The 20,466-nt window shown below is 39.0% G+C and overlaps 2 protein-coding genes across 4 annotated transcripts in view; both read left to right on the top strand.

The window, feature by feature from the left end:
- shisa8b (shisa family member 8b) overlaps positions 1 to 13,804 on the top strand; it is a 28,230-nt gene extending 14,426 nt beyond the window's left edge. For both annotated transcript variants that reach the window (XM_088439175.1, XM_088439174.1), the window contains exons 3-5: positions 821 to 945; positions 8,906 to 9,019; positions 11,081 to 13,804. In XM_088439175.1, coding sequence (XP_088295301.1) covers positions 821 to 945; positions 8,906 to 9,019; positions 11,081 to 11,604 — 763 coding nt within the window. In that variant the 3' untranslated portion in view covers positions 11,605 to 13,804. The remainder of the gene's footprint in view (positions 1 to 820; positions 946 to 8,905; positions 9,020 to 11,080) is intronic.
- A 1,847-nt stretch (positions 13,805 to 15,651) lies between these two features.
- xrcc6 (X-ray repair cross complementing 6) lies at positions 15,652 to 20,455 on the top strand. Of its 2 annotated transcripts, none has more exons than XM_088438474.1 (13): positions 15,652 to 15,733; positions 16,011 to 16,092; positions 16,263 to 16,375; positions 16,448 to 16,589; positions 16,668 to 16,919; positions 17,930 to 18,116; positions 18,187 to 18,373; positions 18,547 to 18,715; positions 18,811 to 18,972; positions 19,097 to 19,226; positions 19,321 to 19,421; positions 19,493 to 19,609; positions 20,158 to 20,455. In XM_088438474.1, the coding sequence occupies exons 2-13, from the start codon at positions 16,020 to 16,022 to the stop codon at positions 20,352 to 20,354; spliced, it is 1,830 nt and encodes a 609-aa protein (XP_088294600.1). In that variant the 5' UTR covers positions 15,652 to 15,733; positions 16,011 to 16,019; the 3' UTR covers positions 20,355 to 20,455. The 2 variants fall into 2 exon arrangements, with proteins under 2 accessions (XP_088294600.1, XP_088294599.1); XM_088438473.1 differs by having other exon boundaries at positions 20,155 to 20,455.
- Positions 20,456 to 20,466: the final 11 nt, after the last annotated feature.

The following is a 20,466-nucleotide window of genomic DNA, read 5'->3' as shown; positions in this document are numbered from 1 at the left end:
TAAATTCAGATGAAATCACGATTATGAATAATCATGATTAATAATCGTGATTTCAATATTGACCAAAATAACCGTGAGTATTATTTTGGCCATAATCATACAGCCGTAATGGAAAATATTAAAATAAGTATTAGCAGAAGTGAGCAACTAACAATTTTTTGCTGGTTCGTCAGACAGCGGTCGGCCTGTCGCCAATTTCCGTCATGAACTGTTACATTTTTTTACTTACACTCAAATTATGTAATTATACTGTTGAACTGCATTTTATGTAACGAGACGTAATTAAAGAAAAAGTCGACAAATTAAATTCATACCTTTAACATTAAGTTGTAACATTAAACTAGACTGCAATTGGCAATCATATCCACTGGGAGGCATTTTCATACATGAAATTTAAACCTCTCTCATCCGTTCTCAATTATAACCGCTTAACCAACCATTATAGGTGGCGATTCCATTCAAACATCACGTTTATTTTACATCACGTACACCACAAGTAAAAAGCAAGGTATCGCCAAGCTTGAATTTACTAAATCGCGCCTCTTATTAGGGAATGTAAAAACTTCTATCTTGTATGTCCTTGTTAAAAGCCAATCAGTGAGCTTGTCACTTTGGGATGTGCCCATTGGTCACTTCAATCATATCAGTGTCCTCAATAATCCAACTGTACATTTTGGTTAATGAAAGCATGACTTAGAAAGGCAGCACAGGCAATGACATCATGACTCATTCCATACCATTGACGGCAAAAGACGTCAAAGATCCATTTTCGCCTTGCCGGCAGCGAATTAAAACGAGACGCTATTTTCTTGCCATTCAGGGCTTTGACGGACCTGCTGAAGCAACAGGGAGCAGAGGTGAGTCCGGTGGAGAACGCCGTGACCGGCTCGCCCAGCAGAGAGCGATCCAACGGCGTCTCGTCCAGGATGAAGCGCAGCAGGAGCGGTGAGCTAAAAGGCAGCGCGTGGACGCACGCAGGCTGACTGACGCGTGCGACAATTTCATTGATAGCGATAACAACATCCAAGATGGCTCCCGGTGGGGTAATGTCAATGACAAAACATTCCCTGCAGCTTGTTAATTACTCAAGATTACTGTCATTTATCGGCGTTGATATGATTTGGCTTTTTGATAGATATTGACGTTATTTGTTTTTTTGCTTTTTTTTAGAAATTTGAAAGCAGCAGCTGCAATTCAGTATTTGGGTATCCAACAGAAAATTTGAATCAAAGCAGGGGTATAATAGTGTTGTATAATGTTAATCTTATAATTTAAAATGTGCGGCAATACACCTTAGGAAGGTATTCATTTTTTTTAGATTGTTGGGCCAGAAAAGATAAATGCACAGGAAGAATGCGTCACCTGTCAATGTACTCCATTAGAGTAAAACAACCAAATGGTGTGAGAAGGCCAGTCACTGTTTCAAAATTAAGTACAAACAAGAAATATATGACAGGAACAACCTTGGTATGCTCTTATTTTGAAGTTCTTCCCGGAATTTGATAATCTTTTGCTCCGAGAGATTAGCTTTCTTTTAAACAACATAGTTTTTTTCTCTATTTACTTTATTTCACTGACTTTCACAGTGTGTTTATTTCTGTTTTCCTCATTTTCGTCTGCCACCTAACATCATTGCCTCAGCCATATTTTAATATTTTTGAAAAGGATTTTAAAAAATTCATTGAACACTTTTAGATTTAGAACCCAAAAATTTTTAACTAGATGTGTGTTGGCACAAGGAAAGACATCCATTAAAAATACAAGCATTTGGTCTAAAAAACAATTTTCAAAACACATAAAAAATACCACTTTTGCAATTACAATATTTATTTAAAAAATACATTAATAATAATAACAAATAATAACAAAAAAAAGCGGCATAATACAAATGTGGAACATTATTGAATAAACATTTTCTTTTAAATTCCCCTTTTACTAAAAATGAATATTGGCTCCAAATAGTGCTTAATGGCCTCCTTGACAATTTATAATCAATATCGTCTCTGAAATTATCGTATCGGTTTGTTTCTATTAAGTACTATAATACCAACTCAAAGGTGCACCTAAGTGACACTTCCATTTTATATCCGACGTTATTATCTACACTTCGATGCAACGAAAATAATCATCCAGAAAACCTATATTCTTTCTGGAAAGTTACCATTTTAGCGTCAGTTATCCTCAAACTCAACCTATACGAGTGTTGCGCCCTTCCTAGATACGTGCACATGATTTGTTTACATCACGGGATGTGTCAATCAATTTATTATTCAGTGCATGAAAGAGCCCCATGATATATTTTCTTCCTCTCAGCTGTGCGACACATGTGCTGCATATATTGACACACACAAACATCAGCTCACACTCACACACACAAGTGAGGAAGTCAAAGTCTGTCACTCTTGTTAGTCCCAGAGGCTCCTTGCGGACGCTCGTTACCTTCGAGCCACACATGCCATCGGTCTTTGCACTTTGTATTTCCATCAAGGACTTTGGGGCTTTAGATTCGTCGTAAACATCGAAGTGTTAAAGCTTTATTTAGCGTAATATAACAGGAGGCCATTTTTTCTCTTATCGTTGCCTGGAAATAACATCACGTCTGTTTTTTGGGGTTTGGTCATGTGACGCACAAGCAGAGCCGTATTTATATACAGACCGCATAGAATAAATCTTTTTTTTTTCAAGCATCAAAAAAATGCCGGTATATTCTATTTTCTTTTTCATGTTTTCCATCAACACTGAAATATGATTTAGGCAATTATGCTATAAAGCTATGTACTGTGTATGTAAAAAAAGCAATAGCAATAAAAATAGCAATTGGCTCAAGTTACAGTGGGCGTGACCAGGGGCGGAGCTATATAGTCAGTATCCGCTTTCAGCCCCGCCTCAGGAAAAATGTTGATTTTCTACCATTTTTAGATACGTGCAGTATTCTTATACCTGACAGCAATTTATATTACCGTATTTTCCGCACTATAAGGTGCACTGAAAAGCCTTAATTTTTTTTAAAAAGCTGATGGTGCGCCTTATAATCCGGTGCGCCTTATATATGGATCGATATTGAGATTGGGATTCGTAGATGGCGTAGATGAATCATGATTATATTCTTTTGTGTGTTTACAGTTGCACAAGCTTGCTCATATTGACATTGAGTTATTATGCTATTGAGAGTTTAGGGTTATTATTTGAGTTATTATTGTTATTACTTTGAGTATTACTATATTGGGATTGAAAATGTTTTAAATATGTCATTAATTGAGGGTGCGCCTTATAATCCGGTGCGCCTTATAGTGTGGAAAATACAGTAGTTGTATATTAGCATTTACATTCATATAGTAAAATGTTTTTTTAAAATGATGAAACCTTGACTATTGCTTTTTTGTGACACATTTTGGCCACCATTCAGAATAACATTCCGCGTCTGTGTGACATCACGCATAATGGAGAGTTCATAGACGGTATTTTGTCGATTTTATTGCTGGTGCTCATGTCGCCCGTTAACTTCAAACTAATTGTAAGTAGAGCACATGCTTTTTGCACGTGCAAAATCGCAGGGCGAGCGCACACTATTTCTAATTACTATGTTAATTTAAGCCAGCGAGACCCCTTCAGGCAGCACGTGCTATTTTGTGCATATACACTACAACCCAGCTGAATGAGCTACATGGCATTTGCTAGTGTGTTCTTAGACTATGGCTTCAAATGCATGTGTCGCCTCGCTTTTGTTTACTTTCCCCAGGTATCGTTTTATTTTTACTCGCCTGTTTCCACGTGATCACGCACGAGTGTGCATGTGCGCATGTGAGCAGCGGGGAGGAGCGTTTCGTACCCGAGGCCTCTCTGCAGCATCTAACGACGTGAATTGGACAGTTAAATCCAAAATACTTCGCTTAGTCTCCATGTTGCTATTATTTAACCCTTACGTGGTATTTTGAGCATTTTGGGATCATTTTCTTCCACGTCATTCTTGCAGTATTTTAGCCGAGCGGTGGTGCACTCCTGGTAGTGTGATAACTAAGTGTTGTGCCATGTTGAACTGTGACATATTGTCACCATGTGGGTGAAATTTCAGCTCCCTGGTGTCTTCTTTCAATGCTTTCTCTATGATGTGAAGTGCTTTTGATATAACAATCAAAAGGATTGGACAAAATACCACACATGGGTAGAATACAGCTTAGTTTGGATAGCATAATAATAAATATTAATATACTGTAAAATATAACCTATAAAAAAATATATATATAAGATCATAAATATTGAAGAAATATGGCTTTTTTTCATTCCTGTGGTTTGAATAAGCACCAGTGATAGCACATGTGGTCTTGCTAGCTGTGGTGCAATAAAAACAAAAACAAAAAACAAAGTAATACATGTTTATATTTTATTTTTTTTAAAGTTGTGTTGAATCAGCGCCTGTGTATGTAAATGGAGCCATTCCACTAAGTGGAACATTGGATAGATCGCGTGCGTACTAAACAGCTGAACAGTATTGGTTTTTCCAGACTAGAATAGGCGGCAGAGGGCCTTTGGGGGTAGAAAAAAAAAAAGTCATGTTGATTACCGACACATACGCAGGCTAATTGAGCTTGTTTAAACCGATGAGAGGCAAGCGGTAAAAAGTCTACTGTGAATCTGTCTGCCGATCGTCCGCTGCAGAAAACCGGCAGCTCTCAAGCAAAATCACTTTTCGGAAGTTTCTGTGAGCTAATAGAGGCTTAGTGAAGCAAAAACGTGGTCCAATATTCTCCAGCAAACATGACTCATTGCAGAAAGAAAGCTGGAAGCCAGGAGAAAAAAAAATGTTGACCTATTTAACGAGCGCAACTAGAGAAGCAACGTGACAGAACAACAGATCATCAATACGCACTTGTCACCTTTAATTCAACTTTGACCCCTAGCAGTTATGAGAAGTCCACATATTTAGACATTTTTAGAGGTAAAAAGTTCATATCTTGTCATTCATTAACACTTTTATAATTAATTTGTTAATATTTGAAAAAATATATATAAATAAGTACCTGGAATTGCATGCCTGAATTTAAAAACGTAAAATTACGTCTTTGGGATTAAACAAGTTAATCTGATACTTAAATTATTTCTAATGTTAAAATAATACTTTTAAAAACACTTTTTTTCACTTTTTGTTGACGGGAAATGACATCACATGCCCAATCAGTCACGATTCAGCCGATGAACATCACATGACCAACAGGTGAGCCATGATTGGTCATTACCCAAGCTTTGAGCTCAGGTAACCATTTTCAGTCAACAGCAAGTAAAAAAAATGTGTTTTTAAATGTATTCATTGTACAAGATTAAAACAATATAGTAAGATAGTAATTTAGCTATCGAATTAATTATAGATTTTGTAAAACACATTAAACTTAAATAAATGTTTGTTTGTTGGGTTTCTTCCATTAAAACCGCTAAATATTACAATCATCCATCATTAATTGAAGAAAATCTATATTTTTTGTGATATATATATATATATATATATATATATATATATGTATAAAATTACTGTGATTGAATGTCTGGACTGTGAAGACATGTAATTATTTCTTTAATTGCGTTTAATTGGGATTGAATGAGTTAATGATGTCAATCTGCGCTCTGTGACATGTTTGTAACTCAACTCAGTGCATCAAACGTAGCCAGCATCATAAAATATAAACACATTACAGCGTTAACGACTGCGTCGCGGACATTTGTGCTCATGCCATTTACGTTTTTCGTTTGCAACGATGGCAGCGGCTCAAAAACACATGGGGATATATATATTTTATCCAGATAAAGGCCGCTCTGCATTTTGCTTTCCCCGTGGCACTTAAAAGTCTTTTATGTCTCATTGCACTCACACACACACATATTATTACGAAACATGGACTGGCCTTCACCGTTTTTTCACGGTCATGAGCACTCACAATGGCATACCAGTGAAAAAGTGGGAATGGCAGGCTGTTTTTTTTCATGTCATGTTGCAAGTTCCAAAATAAAAACAAGTTGTTGATATATATATATATATATATATATATATATATATATATATATATATATGTTTGTGTTTGTTTATTTGTTTTTGGCCCCCTTTGTGATGTCGTTCAATGCCGCCGACCACGAAACATCCATCATCTTGCCTGCTTACCCTCACGAGGATCGTGGATTGAATGGAACCAAAAATAGGCGTTTGACTGACATTAAAATGCAAAACTGTCAAGAGACTGCACTCACTAAGAGCCGTTCCTCCTATCAAATCGGTCCCTGTGGGAACCAAGTATTCATAACGACGGTTCCACCTGTGGGTGAATTATCTACCACTGACATTGATTGTCCTGCTATGTGCTCCCAAACACACATTTTCACCACTTCAGCATTTTAACATTGTAACTAATAAATGAAACGTTGCTGTTTATTTGGCCGACTGTGCAAAATCTCTCCTCCTCAATTCCCAAAACGAAACTAAGATGTGGATAAGGTTGGTGTGTATTTACCCTTGCACCGGCGGCACAGGAGTGATGTAGGAGGGGTAGGAATTTCTTTTGTCATCATTGAAATGCATCAATGAAGGAAAATAATACTTTGGCGGTGTTTGGGGTGAGAAATCAACGTTGTAAAAGCTCCAAAAAGTGAAGTTTTCCTTACAAGAACCCTTTATGGTAGACGTGAATCAAAAGTGTTGTTTGGGCGTCATGTCTCCACCTTTCTGACTTCCACATTAACCTCTAATTTATTTCAGCAGAACATCCTGGCTTCCTCCGCCTCCCCTCACCCTTTCATCACCCTAACCACAAGTGACGCTCACTCTCTCTTCTCAGTGTGTGACAAGAGATTAGTATTCCCAAGTTTGGCCATCTATCGCATTTTACCCACAGTCATTGAAGTGATGAGATGATTTGTCTTTGATGCGGCTCCCAAGTACAAATAGACTTGACTAGTGCGTGGGAAACCCAGCCGGATGTGCACACAAGCACACAATGTTTTTTGTTTTTTTTTCTTTTAAATGAAACATCTGTGATTCAAACAGGCCTTGACACACTTATTTTACGGGTTAAAGCCATTAGCGTCATTCCAAATGCCACCGATTTGATTGTTCTTTCCCCAAAATGAACTTAAAAGCTTGCCGTGCGGTGCGTGAGTGCGCCGCGTACATCCCCGAGGCTGACATCAAGTGCGTTGGCCGCATCAGTGGACTTCATTAATGCTAATACTCTCCCAGATAGTTTGCTCTATTGTTCATTAACCTCAGTTCCTTTGGCGTGGGAATGACAGGCTGTCAGGGTTGGCCCGCAATTTGGCGCCACGGTTTTTCATCTTTGTGGTAGGAATCTGGGAAGCTAACTTTTCCACAGATAATTGCATAAAAAAAAGCTCGACGGGAAAAAAAAAGGGTGGTAGGGTCGCCGGGGACAATGCGCTGATTGGAAAAGAGAAGATGGGAAGGGAAGCAGACAGGTGACAGGTGGGTGAGGGAGGGGGCGAGAAACAGGCTACAAATGTGAACAAAACCCTCTGCAGACAGATCTAAGGACTATCTGGGACAGTGTGTTCTATTCCAACTGGGTGCATGACATACTGTATACCGTGTCATCCACAATTGTTCTAATGGTCTCCTGCTGTACCGTGTAATCTAGCTTTTAATCTTATATGACTTGACACTCATGTTGCCAGGCCGAGTACCGTATTTTCCGCACTATAAGGCGCACCGGATTATAAGGCGCACCCTCAATTAATGACATATTTTAAAACTTGTTCCATGTATAAGGCGCACCGGATTATAAGGTGCACCCTCAATTAATGACATATTTTAAAACTTTTTCAATCACAATATAGTAATACTCAAAGTAATAACAATAATAACTCAAATAACTCCAAACTCTCAATAGCATAATAATGTCAATATGACCAACATTGGTCAACTGTAAACACACTAAAGAAACAGGTAAAGCTTACTTTATCGGGTCATTCCCCATCTACGAATCGCAGTCTCAATATTGATCCATAGATAAGGCGCACCGGATTTTAAGGCGCACCCTCAATCAATGACATATTTTAAAACTTTTTCCATATATAAGGCGCACCGCATTGTAAGGCGCACCCTCAATTAATGACATATTTTCAAACTTTTTCAAGTAATAACAATAATAACTCAAATAACTCTAAACTCTCAAAAGCATAATAATGTCAATATGAGAAACCTTGTTCAACTGTAAACACACAAAAGAAACAGGTAAAGCTTACTTTATCACTTCATTCCCCATCTGCGAATCTCAGTATTGATCCATATATAAGGCGCACCGGATTATAAGGCGGACCATCAGCGTTTGAAAAAAAATAAGGCTTTTAGGTGCGCCTTATAGTGCGGAAAATACAGTAATTACAAACTGAATACTGTAAAAACCGTCATGGAAAATAAGTGTTTGAACTAGGAAACTTTCTCTTAACATCTCTTTGTAGCTAGAATAAAACGATCTAGACAGATAAGTGATTTCAACAGGGACTTGTATTATTGTGTTGTTTTTGCGTCCCTTCTCGTAGTTCAGTTTGAAGCTTCAAACATATAGAAACCCAAAAAGACTTGCAATCGTTTTTACATCGTTGCCAAACTGTTGGCGCGTCCCATACACGGTAGCATAGAAAATGACAGAATTTTACCCTTGAATTAAAGGAGGCAGGAGGACTTTCACAAGCACTTGAATGCATTTTTTTTTCAGATTCAGACTAAGCGGTCACCTGTATAAACCGCTGTAAAAAGTGGTTGTTGAAAGTTGGTTCATATTGCGGGGGATTTACACCTTACAAAAAGAGCCCAATAACCATGTATTTTAAAACAAAAAAAAAATCTTGAAAAAACCCCACCACTGACTGTGTATGTTTTATGTTCTGTATTTTTGTGTCCTACTAGAGCAGTACCATCTAAATAACTCAGCCCACGGCCCATTGGGACAAGGGATCCCTCACTCTCACAGCAACCACGGCGCAGTGGGACTCAACAAGTACACCTCTCTCAAAGCCGTGGGTAAGTGGCACAATATGACGCTGACTCCACCTGGCACGATAACCTTTTTGAGTCGAGCGCAGCAACGGCCTGCCAGTGAAGGTGTCATTGCCCACCGGCGAACCGAGAGCCGAGCTTAAAGAGGAGGCGGCGCGATGGGCTATTAAACCCAATGATGAGTCATCTGTAAATGCTTCCGAGTCGCGTTAGTTACGAGCTCGGGATCGCTTTCCAAACAAAGACGGCGTGGGTACACTACGACGATCATTTTGAAGGAGAAAGAACTCAAAATAGATTAGCTAGAGTTGACTGTGGCTGTTTGGATATGTCATCCTCCTGATGTGTACAATTTGCCTGAAATAATAGTCGTATTAAGAAAACGTGTATTTAAAATGCATTGGAATCCATATTTCTTACAAACATATTTTCCGTATTATAAGGCGCACCTAAGAGCCTTCAATTGTCTCATAAGTTGATAGTGCGCCTCATAAAGTGCATAAACCGCAGGTTATCTTTTTTGGGATACAAAAAAAAATGCCTTTTAAACTTCAGATATACATTTATTTTTTGCAACTAAAATTTTACAACACCCTGTTTGAAATTTGTACATGCTATATTATATGCTATAGGCACAAAAAACATGAGTTTTGAAAAAAAAAGTGATTTTCTTTTAAAAAGTGTTTTTAAATCAACAAAACAATATATTTTATGGTATTTGGTTGCAATGCATAAAATATACAAGATATAAAATATATACAATTTGCCTGAAATAATAGTCGTATTAAAAAAACATGTATTTAAAATGCATTGTATTGCATTGAAATCCATATTTCTTACAAACGTATTTTCCGTACTATAAGACGCACCTAAGAGCCTTAAATCAACAAAACAATATATTTTATGGATTTTGGTCGCAATGCATAAAATCATTCCTAAGAGAATAGTTTGTAAACTAGGATTAATATTAAGTATTTTTCCAAACGTTTTCATGATATTCCAAATTTTTAATCATAGCTGGTTTAAAACAAACAAAAAAAGGTGGAAGAACAGTTCCGATGGTGAAAAAGCTTGCAGCCATAACCTTAGTGTTTACTTTATTTATATAATTCTCTTTGACATTCATGCCATCCCATGACACATACATAAACTTACACACACACACACACACACACACACACACACACACACAAGGGACTCCGGGCAAGATTATTTATAAACCACCATTGTCACATTACCACACCCTGGCACACATACCTTTAAATGTCCATCATGTCCTTTCATCACATTATCTAGCCTGTGTCCTTTGGGATCAGAGCAAAGACAAATAAGGCTAATAGAAATCAACAGTTACTTTTTTGTTTACATATATATATGAATTTTTTTAAGGTTTTTGGCTACACTTTCATTTAAAAAATGAAGTTTCATATTCAATTGAATCATAATTATTTTTATTATTTATTATTTTTAATTATATTATTACTTTTCAACTCTTCATTCTTCTTGGCAATGATCTAAACAGTCTTTTAATGTCATCAAGAGATATTTTTTTCCCATTCTTCAGATAGTTCAGTACTTTCCGGAAATCGTTTTTATTCTTAAGTTCTGATTGTCTGATAATAAAATGTGACTTTTTTTTATGTGTTTAACCCTCCCTTTAGCGCCATTCCATCCAGTGGATGCGTAACGCAACCCCAGCCACAACTGTAGCTTCTATTCTATGCGCCTTACAATGCAGTGCATACTGTATATGAAAACAGTTTTAGATGAGGCCATTCACTGAAGGCGCGCCTTATAATCTGGTGCACTTTATAGTGCGCAAAATATGTTAAGTAGTTATGCCTTGTTGAACTTAGATGTCGCCATCTAGGTGAAATTTCAGCTCCTTAGTATCTTCTTTTGAAATGTTGAAATTTCTTCAAGGGAAAGAGCCAAGGATTGAACAAAATACCGCACAAGGGTTTTTTTTTTTTTAAACATGAAAGGAGGCCCTTATAACGATAAGCGCATATTAAATCACAATAGGATCACTTGGCTTTGAGAATACATGCTCCTCATCCGGATCGCCTTCTTCCTCTCCCGCAGCGGACAGCGCATCTCACAGCTACTACAAGAGCTTCCCGCTCATGGACTTCGCCCACTACCGGGCGCCCGCCTTTCAGCCAATCCCGGCGCAGCCCAAAGACAAGTCGTACATCCACCGGCACCTCCCGTCGCAATCCGACCTCCACGCTCCCCTTTCCATCTCCATCCCCCCCGGCCACCCGGAACACCCCCACCTGCCCAAGACCTCCACGCACCCGCTGCTCTCCAGCTCGGCCTTCAAAGCCTGGGAGCCGGTCGGTCGCCACGTCCAAAGGCAGAGCTCCGCCCCGGGATCCGGCCCCACCCACGCCTCCCACTGGAGACACGGCTACTCCACCCGTCGGCAGCAGAGCGTCGAGAACATGCCGGATCTTTTCGGCCTGCCCTGTGGCGGGGGGCGCGCGGGAGCCGCCGTGGGGCACGCCGTGCATTTCCACATGCAACACCCTTCCCAGGCCACCTACTACCAACACGGCAGGCAAAAGAACTACACCACGCACAGTTCCACGGAAGTAACCGTCTGAGCCACGCGGCTGCTGATTGTGGCCTTCTGCCGTTTTATTTTGGAATCCGGTGCTAAGGAAAACATCGGATTTGGGGATCGGGAGCCCAGGAAGGAATTGAACAAAGAATGTACGTGTAAAATCAAGGGGGGCAAGAAAAAGAGAGAGAAGAAGAAATATAACTAGAGATTCATTGAGAAGGGTTGAATAGAAAATGTGGAATCATTTGGAATGATAAACAGTGATGCGGAACGTGCTGGGGAACGCTGAAATTGGATTGTTTGAATCCGTTGAGAAATGTGCAAAATATAGGTGAGAAGCCTCATGTTTATGCTTTCGAAATGGTCAATATTTTCACATTTTTGGGAAGTGGGAACGCTGAGTCGGTCTAAGCCTCATAGATTTAAATGGGAAGTTTGAATCGGTCCAACATTTTTGACATTATGGATGGAAAACCCCTCAAAGTAAAATCTTACAAATTTTTAGTACAAATTTTAGGGTATGTTGAAAATGATCCCGAAAGTAAATTAAATGTGGCAATCATTTAATACGCAATCTGTTGTGTGTGTCCTTTGCAGATAATATTTAATTTTTGGTGGGAAATTTTGGAATTTTGTGAAAAATTATTGGACTGAGCAAAATAGAAGCACTAAATTAATAAATCATTTTTGGAGCATGTTGAAATTGGAATAGTGTGCGAGAGTGAATGAATGAAGAAATAGCGGTAACAAATTTCGCACATTCTATGAATTTGTGAATTGTTTTAGCTGACAAATGAGGAAAATTCCACAGAAAATTTTGGTGTGTGTGAATTTTATGGACGTATCGAATGAGCTGAATATTTTGAATTTCTTAGGGGAATGAAAATCTGTTTTGATGAATCTTTTATTGGAAATCTATTGTGGGTTTTTTGGGGTGAAAAAAACGGATTGTCTGGAATTTTCTGAAATTTGGAGTGAATTGGACTCAAAATATGGACGACAAAAAGTGGTACTATTAAAGCGTGGGGGAAAAAAAACATCTTTGGCCTTCTCACAATTATACGTCGCCAAAATTGTGCGGACTACCTGGAAAGAAATGTAACAAAGTTACTTGAAAACCACTCAGGCTTCTTCTTAATGCCACCATCACAAATTCCCCGACTTAAAACCACCTCAGCTACTTTCATTCTTTTGCAATTCTTATTTATCTTCCAAGAACAAAACCAACTGTAACGCTTTTGTAGACGCTTCACTGAGTCTATTATCCTCGAAAAACAAAAAAAAATGCATCTCATTGTCTACCTCTGTGCACAACTGGCTTCCTTGTGTACCTTTTTACTGACTCTGGATCTGCCCCATCCCCGCTCCCACTATGTAGTGTTTTGCTTTTGGTGCCATCAGGCCAAGCATACAGGGACAGCAGCCCCGGGGTGACATTAACTCAACGGTGAGGACAATGCCACCATCACGTCAACTCCCATCAAGCTCCGTCGAAAAAACGTGCCGGGCGAGAAAAGGAAAGGGAGCCGGCAAGAGCCGGGGGCTCGGACCCTTTAGAAAAGAGGAGAAAGGAGAACGCGGAGAAGAGAAAATAGAAAACTATGTTTTCCTTCCTCGGGGGACCAAAACGCAACGAGTCATTGTGAATCGGAGTTTCTCGCTAGTGAACTGTCTGGGTCATAACTGGGAGTGCGTGGACCTGTGAGGACGCTCCCGAGTTATTTTGCGGCCTTCGGGCAACGTGGCGGAGAAATACGTGTGGGCGTTTTGAAGCCCGGAGCTGCCGGCGCTTGCTGAAGCCTGGATAGCCGACATCGCAGCCACATGCTGCTGAGGAGAAGCCACAGTTGATCTGATTTGGTGGAGAAGTTGAGGAAATGTGCAAAGTGGAAAATATATGGTGGGAAAAAAAAACATCTGAAAACCAAAATTATAATCAAACCACCAACCGCTCGCTATATTTATTTAGAAAACTTTTTTTTTTGTCTTTTTCTCCCAGAAGCTCGACATGTTGTGACCGTTTGGGTGAAATTTCAGCATGTCTTTGGTGTTAAAAGCCTTTGATGTAAAGATTAAAGGATTAGACACAAGGGCTAGCGGTGTATGTGTGTATGTATATATAACAATAATAGCATAATAATCACAAATAGGTATTGTAACCTTTATTCTTACACTGTATCCTATGTATTAGGACGAGGCAAGAAATAAAATATCCATATATATATATATATATATATATATATATATATATATATATATATATATATATATATATATATATATAATATACCACACCAAAGACACTAGGGAGCTGAAATTTCACCCACATGGTGACAATCTATTCAAGGTTCTGCAAGAAAATGACCCCAAAACTGTTTTTTTTATATATATATATATATATATATATATATATATATATATATATATATATATATATATATATATATATATATATATATATATATATATATATATATATATATATATATATATATATAAATATATATATGCATTTCATCAGTAATTTCCATTTTTTCATTAGATGTAAATGTGCCAAAAATCACACTGTTCCCTTCTTGCGTTTTGAATTAACTGCTGGTTTTGATAGAAATTGTTTAATATGCAATATAGCTGTTTATCATTTATCATTATCATCAATTGTTATGCATCCAAAGTCATGCATTTTGTTCACCCCATAGCTGCTTTGTATATGTTAATGTTCTCTTAAAAAAAACAACATGCCATTTTGGTTATTTGTGTAATGTTTCTGCTTTGTAAAACTGAACGTGTAGCTTTGTAAATTTTGTATACAAATAGTTGGAAAAGGGCTTTATGTAGTATTTATTTCTAAGAATTTATTAGAATTACATGTGGGGATTATTTGTGCAATACCATGAAATGCTGTATGATGCACAGAGACCATAACGTGCGTGAGTGGTTAAAGAAGGCCTTCGGGACTGGATGTCACATTATTGTTGTGGTTTTTATGACAATGTAGCCGCACAATTTAAACATGGCACTAGAAAAACAACCACAAAGAGGACATGTAGTCCAAATAATTGATTTATTTTTCTCAGAATCTGCATTAGTGCGAATCAGAAATACAGCAGACTAAATGTAGAAAGTGTTGCAGCTCAATCTGTAACTTAGTTAGAGCAAATATGGAAATATATGGATATTAACAACAATAATAACCAAGTCAATCAAATATGACCTCTAATGTAGCAAAAAAAAAAAGAAAAATTAAGCCGCAGAAACGTCTCTGTTCTTTACATAAACTGTACAGCAAGCAATGCATTTTTTTAGAATCAGAGAATCATTAAAAATTTAAAATCTGCTGGTGAGTTTGTTTGTGTAAGTGTTTCAAAGATATGCTGGGTCTTTCTGATGAGTTCACTTCTTCAACCGCTGACTAATAATAACGAGAAAACAACAATGTCAATGCAATTGGTTTATTAAATCTTCCAAGCACAAACGTTTAATGGAAACATTTTGAATGCTGTTTTAAGGATTTCACACTACACAACACATTTTATGTAACTTCACAGAATGGTACGAGTTTCCAAGGAGCATACAATGTGGAAATATTAAAATAAAGATGGAGATACAGTTCTTGTGTACATATTCACTGTTACAGTTCATTTCTATTGGGGTAAAGTGGGCGTGGTGGTCATCCAGATGCAGTAGTTTCTTTGTGATTTTAATTAAACGCGTTTGATGTACATGTTATTATTTTTTGTGTCTTGTCTGCATATCATCAATCGATTAAGACTTGCGTTCACAATTTTTACAATCAATTCTACTGTCAAAAGATGATACAAAAGCTTACAGTGCCGCCTTGTGGTTACTTTTAATATTACATGAACGTCGACAGCGTGCGGTGTCGTTTATAACCTTTTTTTTTTAACAAAATATCTGTACGAAAACCATGTTGCTTCAAAGTTTATGCAAATACATTCTACACAAAAAGCGATGAATCTACTCAGCCTAAAGGACTTCCTGAAAGTACAACCCTGAAGACCATAACCCCGCCTTCTGTAATCTGATTGGTCGATATGGGCCAAATTTGACCAATCGACGACAAGACGCGGGTACTACGCACTGTTCGTTGTGTCAATGGTGGTCGTGCAGCTTGGACTCTTTGCTTCAAAAACTTTCCTTGAATTCGGGTAAGTGAATATACTGTCATACATAACTATTTACAAGAATAAAGAGTGAACCCATTTGAACTGTATAGTTTCGGTACGCCAGCCGTCTGCATGTCGCAAGCGCGTCTAAATTCGCGTGAAGCTAATCAGAGGCTAAGCTAGCATACTTCGAAGTGTAGCAACACATTTGATTGGTCACGTGATCATCCCCGCATTATTCTTTCAGTGCCTTTCTTCGATTTGAGTTTCAGTTTCAACTAGAATCACTTTTTTTGCGATGTTCTTTAACATGTGACAGACATCAACAATGGCTGAATGGAACGTCTACTTCCGGAATGAGGATGATGGAGAAGCGCTGGAAGAGGGAGAGCAACCGGAAGGTGTAATATTCTGTCTCATTTTTAGTAGTTTGATTACAAGGATAATCAATTTTTGTGCCTATTTTTAGGAATAGAAAGTTAACATTTGAAATATTTCATTTTTAAAATATATTACGATGAATGTTGAGAAACTAAAAGTTTTTCCCCGACTCTCTCTCTCTCTTGATTAGATTACTACAAAGTCACAGGGAGAGACTGTTTAGTTTTCTTGGTAGATGCGTCAAAAGAAATGTTCATCAAAGGAGAAGACGGGGCGCCGTCCAATTTTGACATGACCATGCAAGTACGTAACCCATCCACAAACTTTGTCTTTCCTGCAGATGCAGTCTCCTTCAGTTTCCTTTGTCTCTTTCAGGTGGTGCGCAGCGTGTACACCAGGAAGATCATAAACAGTCCCACGGATCTGGTTGCATTGGTTTTCTACGGCACCAAGAAGAGCAAAGATCCAACCAGCACTTTCAAGCACGTCTACGTCTACCACAACCTGAGCGAACTTTGTGAGGAATTCCCACAGCCTGAAATCTGCGTTGATTCCTGTTCTGTGTCAAATTGAACTTGGAATGTCATTTCCACAGGTGCGAAGCGAGTGCAGCAGGTGGACGCGCTACGGGGAGAGAAGGGCGCCATCTTGGCAGAGCAGACCATGGGCAGTGACGAAACGTCATTGTGCGACGCCCTGTGGTGCTGCGCCAATTTATACCGGGACTGCAAGCTCCGTTTGGGGCACAAGCGCCTTCTCATCTTCACCTGCAGGGATCAACCACACGGGGGCGACAGTGTCAAAGATCGACAAGCTCGCACGCAAGCCAGCGACCTCAGGGAAACCGGTGAGTCCTAAGCAGCTCACACGTAATCAACCAAATTTTGCTTTAAATTGAGCACTTTGATGGAACACGGTGCAAAATTAGCATTTGTGCATACGGGGCACTTTTAATCACGATTAAAATGAAATAACCATTTAAATATTCTCCCTTTTAGGAGAATATAGCATCAGTTGTTTGACGATGAAGTTTTCCGACAGGTATAAACGTAACAGGTTGAACATTGAGCCATCATATTATAAAAACACACTTATGATGTTTTTTTATGATGTCTGCAGCCGTCAATGACAGTGAATGAGATAAATGTTATTCTGCAAAACCGATTACTGCAAATAATGCAGTTTTGGGGGATATCGTGTATTCCAGCAATTTACAGTGACAAGACAGTGTAATATTGACATATTTAGCCATCAATTGCAGCAAATTAGTTAATTATGTATATGAATTAGATTTATAGTTACGTCCTAATTTCTAGTTGAGAGACTAAAGTTCAGATCAATTTTATGGCTCGAAATGATTACCCAGCAAGATAAGAGGCAGTTCACCTGGAATATTATGTTTGGAAGTGTTTTGCTAAAACATGGTCTAAAATGTCTGGTGAATTAGGAAGAATGATGAATTAGGTACTAAAGTATGTACTTTGGGTACTGAAAGTACTCAAGTAATAGATTACTTCAGCTACTAAAGCAATTAATTACTGTAGGTATTAAGTACCTTAAGTCCCCTGAGGGCAGCTTACACAAAAATATAAAGACGTAATGGTCACTTTATTTTATTTATTATTTTTTTCACACACAACACTGCCTAAAAATGGTTATCATTTTTTTCAAGCAACATTGTGGGCCATGTCCAAGTCTTTTTTTTTTTAAGTGAATAGACCTTTTTTTTCAGCTTTAGACTAACCTGTAACCGGTATAAATGCTGAAAAAAAATCGTTATTTCACACTTGTTTAGCCAAACTCTTAAAAAAAAAAAAAAGAATGGCGTTTGTATGTTTGTCCACCATTTTGTTTCAGGTGTCATCATCGAGCTGATGCACCTGATGAAAGCCGGCGGCTTCGACGTCTCCCTCTTTTTCCGCGATGTCATCAATCCACCGGAGGATGACAGTGAAATGGGCCTGCAGCTTGAGCCTTGCCAAAAACTGGAAGACCTCCAGAAGAGAGTGCGGGCCAAAGAGCAGAGAAAAAGAACCATGGCCAGGTCCCTCACGTGCCTTTTATCTTTGTGTCTTTTTTTTTCCCTCTCTCATCTTCTCGTTTTTTTTTTTTAGGCTCAATCTGCATCTCGGCGAGGACGTGAGCGTGGCCGTGGGAATGTACGCCGTTGCCGTGCCCGCTCGCAAGCCGGGCGCCATCCGGCTGTACAGGGAAAGCAACGAGCCCGTCCGCAGCAAAACTCGCACCTTTCATACACAAACGGGAAGCCTGCTGCTCCCCAGCGAGATCAAAAAAGCTCAGGTTGGAATATATTTCGCTGAAATCACTTTGTCAAGATTCAAGAGTACGCATAGTAAAACTACCCAATGAAATTCTTATTCTGTTGACTTCCTTAATAATCGAGCAAATAATAAAGTAGGCAAAAAAAAAAAAAAGTCAATGAGCGGCCTGAACAGGAACGCGCCCTGTTGCAGGTGTACGGGAACAGGCAGATTGTGATGGAGACAGATGAGGTGGACGCCATCAGAAAGTTTGGTGATCCCGCCTTGGTTTTGATCGGATTCAAAGCCATGGAAAAGCTCAAAGTTCACCACCACATTCGGCCCGCTGTCTTCCTCTATCCCGAGGAGGCCCAAGTCAAAGGTAACTGCCCGTATATATACGTATATCAAATACATGTTTAAAATGATTTTTTTCAACATTCATATCTCGGAAAACGTTTTGTTTTTCTCCGCCAGGAAGCTCCTGTCTGTTCTCAGCACTGTTGACCAAGTGCATCGAGAAGAACGTCTTTGCTTTGTGCCGCTGCATTGCCCGCAGAAATTTCCCGCCTCGATTCGTTGCCTTGGTGCCTCAACAAGAAGAATTAGACGAGGCGAAGGTCCAGATCGCACCGCCAGGTACTTGGCCGCAAACGGGAGATGAACTCGTTGACTTCCTGTCCAGTTCAAATGGAGCTTTGACGTCCATCGTCGTCAACGGCACCGAATGAGGTCGAGGCCGTTGTGACGCTTCTGTCTGCAGGTTTTAATGTGATTTATCTGCCGTATGCTGACGATTTGCGGAATCTGGAACCCCCGCAGACTCCTCATGCCTCACCAACGCAGGTGGAGAAGATGAAGGAGATTGTCCGAAAGCTACGTTTTAAGTACAGGTAATGCCGTTCAGTAAAAAGAAAAAAAAACAAGTAAATTCAGAGTTGTTACAGATGATTCGAGATCGATCGAAGATTCTTCGTTATCATGCAGGAGCGAGGCATTTGAGAATCCTGTCATCCAGCAACACTACAGGAACTTGGAGGCCTTGGCTTTGGACATGATGGTTCCGGACGAGATCGAAGACCTCACCAGTAAGACCGAAGCATCACCGATCGGTCGCCTTGCCAAGGTGTCATCTCGTTTCTCTTGCCGTCTGTTTCAGTGCCAAAGGTGGACCAGATGGACCATCGTTTGGGTCCTTTGGTCCAGGACTTTAAAGATCTTGTCTACCCTGAGGACTACAATCCAGATATTAAACCAGCCGCCAAACGCAAAGCAGGTTAGCCATTGAGTCAACATTACCTGTTGTGTCCCTCGGGGGGCGGTATTAGGCCCCAAATTATCCATCAAATGTGCTGTAATTTTTGTGCCTCAAGTGTTTGGCTACAGGAGTTTAAAATGAATATTTTTCGTAGTACTACTTAATCTTATAAAGTACACGATCACTTTAGGTAACCAAAGTAATCGATTATTTCTGGTAATGAATAATAAACTAATAATCAATAATAATATAATAGGATCGTATTGAATGAGTTTAAAATATTCCTTTCGGAAAAAAATACAAATACCTGGGATTGGATGTCTTAAACATAAAAATATGTTTTTATCTAATATAATGTATAATATAAATAATACAGGACCAAGCACAGAGCCTTGAGGAACCTCACGTGTTATCTTCTGCCGGCCTTCTTTTTATTTATGGAACTGCAATGATTTAAGAGGTGCATTGTATAATGTGGAAATATTCTTTTGAATATTAAAATAGGTTCTGTTTGTTTCTGTTTTCTTAAAAATAATAATAATAATAATTGTCAACTCTTGAAGCAGACGGCGACGGTACGGCAGAGAAGAAGCCCAAAGTGGAAATATCGGAAGACGATCTGAGAGACCACATCCAGAAAGGCACTCTGGGAAAATTGACTGTTCCAGTGCTCAAGGAGGCCTGCAAACAATTTGCCATCCGCACCACCGGAACCAAGAAGCAGGAGCTGATCGATGCGCTCATCCACAAACTGGCCACATGAGGCCGCTGTTACGCAAATTCATTTTGTTCCCAAAAAAAAAAAAAAAAAAGATCCGGATGACTTCATGACACCATCTTCTAAAATAAAAGGTTTTAACTCCGCCCCTTTTTTG

The sequence above is a fragment of the Hippichthys cyanospilos genome, chromosome 17 (genome assembly GCF_059441005.1).
Source record: "Hippichthys cyanospilos isolate Australia breed blue-spotted pipefish chromosome 17, RoL_Hcya_1.0, whole genome shotgun sequence".
In the NCBI taxonomy this organism is placed as follows: domain Eukaryota; kingdom Metazoa; phylum Chordata; class Actinopteri; order Syngnathiformes; family Syngnathidae; genus Hippichthys; species Hippichthys cyanospilos.
The sequence above is the reverse complement of the archived record's forward strand: the minus strand, read 5'-3'. Positions and strand labels throughout refer to the sequence as shown.